Source organism: Opisthorchis viverrini (assembly GCF_000715545.1).
Source record: "Opisthorchis viverrini unplaced genomic scaffold opera_v5_673, whole genome shotgun sequence".
Taxonomy (NCBI): domain Eukaryota; kingdom Metazoa; phylum Platyhelminthes; class Trematoda; order Opisthorchiida; family Opisthorchiidae; genus Opisthorchis; species Opisthorchis viverrini.
In genome coordinates, this window is record NW_008752325.1 from 22,009 (window position 1) to 32,978 (window position 10,970).

At 43.2% G+C, this 10,970-nt stretch overlaps 2 protein-coding genes across 2 annotated transcripts in view; one reads left to right on the forward strand and one right to left on the reverse strand.

Moving 5' to 3' along the window:
* T265_15617 (hypothetical protein) overlaps positions 1 to 5,463 on the forward strand; it is a gene marked incomplete at both ends in the record, with an annotated part of 12,574 nt that extends 7,111 nt beyond the window's left edge. The window contains 2 exons of the mRNA XM_009178773.1: positions 3,422 to 3,534; positions 5,226 to 5,463. Coding sequence (XP_009177037.1) covers positions 3,422 to 3,534; positions 5,226 to 5,462 — 350 coding nt within the window. The remainder of the gene's footprint in view (positions 1 to 3,421; positions 3,535 to 5,225) is intronic.
* T265_15618 (hypothetical protein) overlaps positions 1 to 10,970 on the reverse strand; it is a gene marked incomplete at both ends in the record, with an annotated part of 95,957 nt that overhangs the window by 6,333 nt on the left and 78,654 nt on the right. The window lies entirely within an intron of this gene.

A 10,970-nucleotide genomic window follows, 5' to 3' on the forward strand; every position in this document is an offset into this window, starting at 1 on the left:
ATATCTGAGTACGCAATTAAAGGGGACCTCAGAAGATGCATTTTTCAACGACGCTCATATTTCGAACTGCCCCAGACATTTGTCAAATTCGGTGAGTTTAAACTCCACTGTCAATGCGGAACTTTAAGCTTTGATCCGATCAACCAGCTCAGGATTGGATTTTCTGAAGGCACTGTTTTAACGATTATTAAGCTGTTGGGTGTCTTGTGATTTTTTAACTCTCCTGGGAGTACTTTATCGAATGAAATACGCGGACCTATAGATCGTCAGTTAAACAGGGTGCCCCGAACTCCTACAGAGCCGGGGAACATGCTTTTTGTAGGGCTCACTTTCCATGATACCTTATAACATCGCGGATAGTTTTCCCATTCCGGGGTCGGAGTTTCCACAGAAAACTGTGCTAATTGGCAAAATGGCGGAAATAACAATGCCTGAAACTGCCGTTTAATATAATTACAGTTTATAGGGATAAATTTGTAGTTTGCCCACCGGAGCTTTCAAGCCCACACTTGATTTCAAGCGCTGATGCGACTATGTGATAGCTAATCTGTTCCCATTGAATATCACCTTGCAGAACGACGACGTTCTGTAAACTCCGAATATTGTTGTGATCCTAGACACTACTTAAATTGAAGCATGCTTCTCAACACAGGCTTCGTCGTTCTCGTCTCTCATGCCAGAACTGCACTGCGAATCAAAGTAAATCCAGGTTGATGGATGTAGAGTTGCCCTACGTACTCCCAAGCGGCAAGAGGCAAATCACAGTGAAAAAGGGGTGGATAGAATTTTCGAAGGCTCTCAAAGAGTTGTTACTTGGATGTGGTAACATTGAAACGTTTGGAAATGAACTCACCAAGGATAAGTAATTTGAGTCTTCTACGGTAATAGCTGCATTACGAGCAGTTGAAACAGAATCTCGTCACTGCCCACAGACTGGGAACCATAAGTTGACAAGTCATTTCTCGATTGATGCAAAATGGTGAATTATTGGTACTTGATAAACAAACAATTGAAATGATAAAGCGAATCACTGTTTATTTTCCAGCAAGCAATAAAAACTGTGGTAAGTCTGCCGTCAAGAGGAGTCTTATGACCTACCGCTGTTTAGGAAACGTTCTAGACAGATATTGAAAGGTGGTCCGAACGCACAAAAGCACCGACGGATGGAAAACAGGTCACGGAACATCGAAAGTCGCCCGCCGTTTTACTTCCACAACTTAAAGGATACGCGACAACCGGACTTTGTTACATGAGCCTCCACCCTCCTAAGGAATCACTTCCGCCTGGTCACTTTATGTGGACGATGCTCAGAAGAAGAATTCTCTCTAGTTAGATGGACGTCACTCTGACTGTACAGGTTACCTCGCACTGTTGCGTCCGCAAAACCACTGTATCGTTTCTCGTATGTTCGCAGGAGCTAGGTGGCAAAACTTTCAGGTTGAATGCATCCAATCTGTCTTCAATCTCTTTGAGTATCAAACATAAATGACGATTCCTCGTGTGTTTATCGCAGTGTGCACTGCATCTAATCTAATTACCGCTTAAAAGGACATCAGAGAGTCCTTTGAAGGAGCACTGCTTTTTCAGGGTCCAGCGAAGTGACCCTGTCAGGGAGCCTTTACACCAATCAGCTATCAGAGCACATATTATATGGTGACTCGAGGGTTCTACGAAACCGCAGGGTCAAGCTCTGCTCTGAAAGGGAAGCCTAAATTTGCCAACCGGTCATGGTACACGTACACAGAAGCCGGCTACAAAAATTGAGTACACAGTAACCCCTTCTGGTGAACGTCGAAACTGCCTCAAGAAACTTGTACGGTGAGACTACCAGGCCATCCTTTGTTTCGCGGGGGGAGTATCCTAGTAAAATTCGTCTGTTTGGGCGGAATTCGGTAATGCGCAAAGCTTTGTCACAAAGCAGCTAGCTTTAAACGAATAATGAATATTGATTGTTGGGCCAATGTGGACTCTTTGAATGCCGATCAATAAAATGTTATACTATGAATGCACTATTGTTGCACCTGAAATCAGGTGGGTACTAAATTCGTTCTACCTTTTGATTGCCTTCTTAGGCTCCAAAGATGATGACGATTTCACGCTGTATGGTGAGAAGTAGACAAGGGTTTTAGTGGATTCGTAGAAGAATGTTGAAACGTGTATAACTGATTCACTTGAATAGAATGAACGTCGGTCGGCAAACACTGCGCGTGCAATCCGTCTCGCCAGCCAGGATAGACATAGATATATATTGCACAGTCGCTTATGTGTAGAATTCTTCTGTTGAGTTCATTTTGCAGTGAATCAAACGTGAGATTAAATGATATCTTGAATTGGGGCGTCGAAAAAATCAGTTAAAATATCTAATGATCTAAGGAAACCTAACGAGAATTTCAGTCAGTTTCACTGAAATCAGGAATGGTGGCCTCGAAACAGCTGACCCCAAGTCGACCTGGTCTCATTCGGTTGGTGTCATGAAAAATTTGACAATGGATGCGGATGAACTGTCCGTCTGGTTACATGTTTGGCGGGATGTCTGCTCCGAATCGAGCGTCCAACTAAACAACGCGCAAAGCCTGTGGTCTTGTAAGCAGGTTTTTAGTTTGAGAAAAACGCCTCAGTTTGCAGGCTCACTGTAAAACTCCAAACAATGTCAAACAAGCCTGATCTTATCGTAAAAGATTCAGGCCTGTGACAGTAATGTATAAATAAACGCGGATGATCGCACTTACTGATTTTGGACTTACTCAGTTTGGAAGTACTCAGTTAGTGCGAGACAGTAATGTCACTCTTATTTCGTTCCAAATTAAGGCCAGTTTTGGGGTGAGTGACCATAAAATCTTGAATGTTTCTATCTCGAAATTTCTTCTACTTTATTTCTGAGAATAATCGAAAAAAAGGCCCTCGGTTTTTAATTGCCTTACCTTGTTTTGGGGTATGTTCAATAGGTCTCTGTACAAGCGCAGTGCCTACGTTCAGTATTTGGTCGCCTTGTTCCGAAAGTTAAAACAGATTTTCCAGGTGGCTGCTGTTGTGAAGATGTAGACTGTGTGATGGAGACTGAACTGATATGTCACAGGAGTTGCTTTTAGGGGAATCCAGTTCCCTGAACACACCAAGAAAATATGGAGAATGTTCCAAATGGTGCCCCTGTTCTCAGACCTGGTAAAAGGAATCAGTGAGCCACCTGGCAACGGACCAAATATTCTTTTCCAGTTGCACCGAATATCTGTTGATTTTAGATTCCACAAGTAAGCGTTTGGCTCTCTCGGAATTGCGGTAGTTCACAGGTCATATCAGCCCCAACTACCTCTCTCAGTTCGTTCACTTGTTTCAGGATGATTTCAGATTCAAAGTTGAACGATTTGACTTAGAATACAGTATGCCGATTTCCTTATGTTGCATATTGTATTAGTTTGTTTAGTACCTGAAGACCAAGATAAATTTGCCTCATTCCCGTCTTGGTCAGAGAGCACCAAGCAAGCACTCCAGGGAGGGAAAACGAAACAGCTCTCCGACTTAGATCTGCTTGGCAAGGTAAACCAAAGCAAACATTGGCTCGTTTTCGAGTGCAACGACCTTTCAGCTGTTTACAGCAAGAACGGGAATTTCCTCAGATAAACTAGTGAAATGTTCACATTCTACTACACCTGTGTCAGACATGGACTGGTTTGAGCGATCATCACAATATACTAGTATTAACATCCGTCTTTTGGGGAAGAAACACACACCGGTTGAAGTAGGTTTGAGTTTCTGTTCTACCGGCGTACATCTTTATCAAAACGCTTGCTGCGGAACGAGGAGATCGCAAGGCGTCAAGGCCCGAGTTGACGCGACCTGGTCAAATACCTGCAAGTTTATATGTGTGTTTCGCTGGTGTGTCTGCTAACGTTGGACGAAGAGAAGAATTTCATCACATCTCTGAGGAAGTTTGTCTCCACTCAACCACCTTCAAAGAATCGTCGTTGAGGGACCACTGAAAGTCCCCTCGGGCGCAATTTCTGAATAAAAAACAAAATATGTTATACAACTTCATCCGCGGGGGAATTGGAATATGTGCTAATATACCAAAGAGATTCAGAGACGGTTTTTCGTACCTCTGTTCTTGTTTTTTGTTTACATCGCATTTTATGTGGCAAGCTTCTATACGCATGCACAACCATTTATCCATTCTACTTTCAAATATAGGAGGCTATGATGTAAGCGATTAGTAAATATACTCCCTCTGTCGAGACCGCTTAGTTTTTTCCCAAGACAAAACATGATTCGCTGTCGAAAACAGTTTGTTCAGCACAACCACCAGCGCTTTCCCTCGGATTTTCTCGAACCACACTTAACCATGTGGTCTTGAGTTTTTCGGAAGTAATCTTCAAGCGATTGCTGGATTTTGTAGATGCATTTAGCTATATTCGAATCGGAAGTCAAAATGAAAAGTTATGGGGTTCAATTTTTACTTCTCGGTTCGATCATGTTTCAGGTGAGCTCCAGTGTCCTGTACTTGGTCAACAGCATCACAATCAGCGGATAAGCCTATGTGATCTCCCCGGGAAGGGCCAACATGGTCTGCCGGCAGCTCAGGTAGCGTAGCTGGTCGTTGGCTTGTTCGCTGAGCTGGGCAATTTGGCAGCAAACGTTTCATCACCAATCGAGGTGCCATCATCGGTGCGTAGTTGTGCGTAGCGGTGGGTTAGTTGTTGTGCACAACCAGCTCAGCGAACAAGCCAACGACCATGGTCTGCCGGATTTGTACTCATAAGGATTGTCGATAGCTTTATCTTACGCGAAAGGGTAGATTCGCATTCTACATGTCCTACCTTTGCGTATTTAACCGTGCTCGAATTCGCATTTTCCTCACTGAAAAAAGCTTTTTGTTAGTAAAGGTATTTCTTGAAAGTAAGCAATGAAAATTGTACCGAATTGTTATCCACTGGACCAATTATTCGCCAACAATCATGGTAATTATATGAGAGGTCCAACATAGGTAGAACGCAAGAAGGACATAAGGTTGAAGGAAACTGAAGAGCCTTAAGAAGGGCGAAACCGGTCGAGAAATTTTCGGCAACCATGTCAGCAGTTTTCCTTAGGTGGATCGTTCTTCCTTATAAATAGACCGATGGTAGATTTTCAGGATCTAAATGACCGGAGCACCTATCTTTTTGATCAGCTCACCGAAACCAGCTGCAACTAACTTTTAGACTTTGGTTGATATTTTCAATTTTTTTAAGTAGGTATCTAAACCGGGAGGACAAATAACTCACAAGATCAGCGAAAAATCCCCCGGAGATTTCCTCATCGGAGCTTGCGAACGGTCACCAGATGATGATCACCCAATGTGGAGTTTGGGAGATCAGGAAGATTGGCGTTTCATTCTGTCTCACTTTGAGTTGCTCGGTTTTGTTAGCTTCGGTCTCCACTGGTCTTCAGCTGTTAGCATGCGAGTCATGAAACTGATTTCTGCGTCCTTGTAAACCGAAAGGAATCAACCCTACAGTGCTTCCCGGTCTTCCGTATAGATGAAATTCATATAGATGAATTCACTCGCAGAACAAAGCTGGGTGAATCTATTCAACACCACATCATACTTTCAAAAAGTTGCCATTTTCTACATAATTCGCCTACTTGATTGCTAGAATGAAGTTATTGTGGTCGCGTTCCTGGGTGATACGACCGATGTTGTAACCCAGAAAATATTCAAACAAAATCTCTTCGTTTTTCGTGTCTTTGTCTAATGCGTATCTCAATACACTAACGGCAATAAAAAGTGACCAATAAAATATTGTCTCGTATGAACAGTTTGCAACCACCGGCTACAAAACAAAAAATGTAAATCGCCACTGATCTCCCACTGATCGGCCCAAAAGGCATTCGCCGTTTTACGGATGATCCGACGTACCTTCTCCCGTATTACTCGCATGGACTTCCAAATACTCTATGGGGCCTACGTCAGACCGCTCCTGGAGTACGCCAACCAAGTTGTCTACTCAGGACGTACGAAAGACGTTACCCTCATTGAGCGTGTCCAGCGGGCCGCCACGAGAATGGTTGCCGGCCTCAAGTCCGTGGACTACGAAACGCGTCTCGCGACGCTTGATCTCTTTCCCCTGGAGTACCGTCGCCTCCGAGGGGACCTAATTCTTACCTACGCCCTGTTTGAACAAAGCTTGGCAAACAGGTTTTTTACCGTTGACCCAGCAAACACCCGGCGGGGACATAGTAAGAAAATCTTCAAGCTCAGGGCACACACATTCATTAGACAAAACTTTTTTTCATTTCGGGTAGTAGCTGCGTGGAATGACCTTCCTCCGACGGTTGTACACGCTCCTTCTCGAACCCAATTTAAAGCACTATTAGACATTTATTTATGCGAATCCTCGCGTTGGCGAGCATACTGCCCCGCGCTGAGAACATAAAGAGCAGTGCTACACCCTTTTTTCACTTGTGCCTTTCAGGTGAACGACAGCCACTGACCGACAAGAACAAAACCGACCAGGGAAACTTGGGCAAAAGCCTCGATCCTGTGTATCAATCCGTGAATCCGTGAATCCATTTTGCCTTTAGCTCAGCAAGTAGGTGAGAATCCCATATACACGTTTTGTGATTGATCGCAAACACTCAGTTTCAAAGGGACCTCTAGGCATCCATGGGAACCTATCGCAGAGGCAGCTAGCACATCAGTGCAATAGAGTAATGTACCACTTGTCGACTATTTTCTGTGCCCAAACACATACCCATGGCTTTATTTTACCACATTTTCTAGCAATTACTGATGATGTCTACTAGATCGATCGTAAAACTTTACCCAGCTCATCGAACAAACCGGCAACCATTTACGTCACGCGAACTACCAACAACTTGCTCACTACCACTCCAATGAGTTTTAAGCACGGTGAACGCCATACACATTACGTCCAGCCAAGCAAGACAAATGGGTTCTTACCACGGTTGGTCCTGATTGGTTTGTGAAAGCTATTCTCGAGTATTCATCTCCGGAGTGATTTCGGAAGACCTGAAAGAGTTTCGACGTTGTCGGTAATTGATATCAATAAGAATGCACATCAGGCGTACTAATAATATATTTCAACCCCCTGACGACCGACGGTCAATGGAGAAAAAGCTGACATTAAACCCAACCAACTGCCCAGTATACAGTCTGTTGACCTTCCTGATAACTTAGCCATCTGTAAGCTACAGAACATTGGAAACCCATATATTTGTTTATTAAGTACCCAAAAGATGCACCTGCACTGACGCCCGGTGTTCGATTATAAATTTGAAGCATAGGTTGAGAATACACGATTCATTCCGCTTAGTCAATGTGCTCTTTCGTAAGTGTCCCGTGAGACGATCCTTGACGTTGGGTAGTGGAACGGCGGAATCTATCCACCTGCTCCGTATCTGCGCAGACGTTGTATTCACTCGGTCATACCATTCGACTTGATTCATCGACCGGCATTTATTCTTTTGAAGACTTTACACCAAAACACCGTAATAAAGAATCTGACATTGAAGATGAACTCATTTAGTCCGAGATCTGCCGGTAAACCTTCTAAATTTATTCTCACAGGTATGGATGAATGCCTGCCTTTTTGAAGCTATTGGAGCCCTGTTAAGCCTACTGTAATTTTTATGGATACAAATATCCGCGGAGATATTCTGGAGCGGTCAGATGCTTTCAGGAACTCGTGGAGTGGTTGATAGACCCAACTATGTTTTCTCACAGACTCTCAAATTATGGTTCAACTTGGTTTTAGTGAGAGATATTTGGAAGTGGATGTGTCAAGTGAGCGTGAATTTTGTCATAGGATTTCATTCGTTGAGAAAAAAACACTTATTTGTTGTCAAACCAGTTTTTTAACTTTTGTCGAGGTCGTGCTCTTTTTTGCTTCATTGATTCATAGCGCTTTCGTTTTGCATTCATCCCGTAGTAATACAAGGCAAAAAAGTATGCGGCTGCACAGGGCATTCATTTTTGCCTCTCCAGCGGTCAGACATCTGAATTAACAATGTTGTAATGGAAGGTCGCAGGGCACTGAAAATCCGCAAAAACTTGGGATTTACAACCCTCACTGTGGTTTTTGATTCCGGGGCATCGATCGTTTTTTATGGATCATTACTTGAGAATGGAAGATTGGTCGGTCACTCACTGAGGTAGCTCAGGCTTGTAAAGCTATATGGTGAGTGGCCTACAAACGATTTATTGGAAGACGGGTTCACACATTGAGTTGTTTTGACACGCAGCCTAATTGACGATGGCGGTTGTTTGGTGAGTCGTGCGGTGGACTGTCAAGTGTGTAGGCCCTTCCCTCAACACAATTACGATGCTTTATCAATTTGAAGGTGCCTTCTAAATCCACGAAGGCTTCTTAATACAACGTCCTTTTATTCATTGGCTAGACAGCACGGTTCTTACTCAGGGTGGATGAATGTTACCAGTGAAAAGAAGAAGACCTTTGCTGCGGAGTTACTCATTAGAAAATGTCAATTGACCGGCTACAGACCATTCGACGGGGAAGTAATACTCTCATTTGCATCTAATTTACAAAATCTGGACATCCATCTTCTCCTGAACGCATCTTCTTAAAGTTTACTTGATATTAATTGGCTCCAGTCATTCATCGCTCAAATCCAAGCAAATGTTACAAAGCGACTCCACAAATTCCGCAACAGATCTCCCCTTTTGAAGGGACAGCGAAATTCCATGACGACGTTGGTATGACCACCGGATAATCGATAAACTGAAACGAATCATAAATCCATTTAAATAAGCTGCTAACCAGAAACCGCGACCTTGTGTCCTCTGAAGGTGCCTTATTTTTTGCATTCACAAGTTCGCCACCATGCAGTGAACGACGACGGTGCACTGCGGGGCACAAGTTCATCAACACACCATAAATGGAACATAAGTGAACTGTTGCTGGGTATGGAGTGCACTTCGTTTCAAAATAAGGCGAACGGCTGAGGTGGATCATTCGGCAGTCTAACTATTCATTACGTTTTCATACATTTGAGGAAGAAAATGTCGCCGCTGGAAACCACCAAGGCAGAAATTTACGAAAGCACTCTTTTCACCCCTGTTGCAATTTATCGATCCACCTAGTAATTTCACGGCGGGACGGGCTCTGCTCAAATGTATCTAACACAGAAGGTACGTTACAACAAAAGCGATGTCATCCCTTTAGAGACTCTAGAAGCTTCGTTGGACTAATCTGTTCCAAACATCGCGAGAGCTTTCATGAATTTCCCATATATTTGGGGCACTAAAAACGGTATAAATGATCTCTGAAAACTGAAACGTATGAAACATGCGTTTGGACAACATTCAATAACTCTTCCATAACATTTTTTGCATCAGTCCACGGCACTATTGGAGTTTGGTAAAGATAACCGAGATCACTTTATCACCAGCATCGTAATGGTAGAGGCACACCTTTTATGCACAACTCCCGAAAGCTATCCGAGGTTTCCACAGCACGAAATCGCAGTCAGACACTGGGTTGTTTGTCGTCATCCAAAGTGAAATCTCACTGCTTATTTAGAATAGTTCTGTACCGAAAGCGGTTTCGGTTAATCTACCTTGAACCGGATGAACGTTTTAACGCAAAGCTCGACTACAAGCTAGCTATTGGAATGAATGAACTGGCGAGCCCCGGGTAAGCCCCAACACTAAGGGAAATTTCCAACAGGACAGAATGTCATCAGGATTGACGTTCAAGTAACATGTTGTCAAAAATGCATTTTTGACGGAAGTTCATCTAGACCACTGTCGTTTTTAACTACGTGAGTTAAAATCTCTAAATATGTAGCTATTATTTTAAGTTTGAAATAGAGTTGTCCGCAAATCCAGAAGAGAACGTTGTATGCATCGGACAATTTAATTTTTGGAAAAAATAAACCGGACGAGAAGCCTTGGACTAGCTTGAAATGGGTAACCTCTACCTTCGGTTACCCGGAGAACAGGCAATTTCGTTTTAAGCGATTTCATTAGTTGATTTAGTCATGTTTAGGTAAACATTTTAATAAAAGCACTGTCTAACCGAAATGGTGTCCTGTTCCACATGGGGTCAGCATTGTATGCTTTCGCAACATGGCAGGATTACAGCTTTCACAAGACACAAACGTTTCTTGAAAACTTGCATTTGAACAAGAAAACATCCATCTGATCGGGTTAGAGAGTTTTACACACAGCGGTTCTGCTGGCAACGTTTTACAAACCCACATGTTCCAAATATTTTCGCACCTTCCTGTCAAAGGTAAATAGGAAATTGCATAAAAGCGATGTCATCATTGCATGCCCAATAATCGTGCAAGATTTCTACCATCACGTTTTGCTACCTATTCATCCCAAAAACCTGGTTTTTGACAACCAATTAGATGCTAAACAACGCCCGACAAAAGACAACACGGAATCCGGCGAAGGTGTGCACTGATGTTGCATTATATTAGCTCCAAAATCGGTACGAAGTATGGATTATTGGAACCTGGCGAAGATAGTCAGTTAGCACCATTTTGAGATGTCAGTTTTACGCCGAAGAAATAGCAAATCGCAGGTGCGTCATAGTAACTTGGAAATCTATTGCCTGACCTACTCAGCAGAACCCGATGTTAAGTTTAAACAAACAGCTCTTTCAGACGACCAATCTTACGGAATGAAATCCATGCCTTCGATTAGCTTGTCAATTCAGCTTGACTTATCTTCAAAAGTTGCTCACTTCGGCAGCAACATTTTTTAATTTCATAAGGGAAACTACTCACAAGTTTGCTGGAAACTGCTCCACAGCCCACGACGGGTTTCGACCTTCTTGGAGTTCATCAGGTAGGCGCAGCCCCAAGAAGAGTGAAACCGGTCGTGGTCTGTCCAAGAGTTTTTAGCAATTTGTGAGTAGTTTCCTTTATGAAAATATACTGCGACATCTCGCATATCGTGCCAACTGAACCACGGCCTGTGTGCAGCACGTTCAGTTGTAGAATATCAT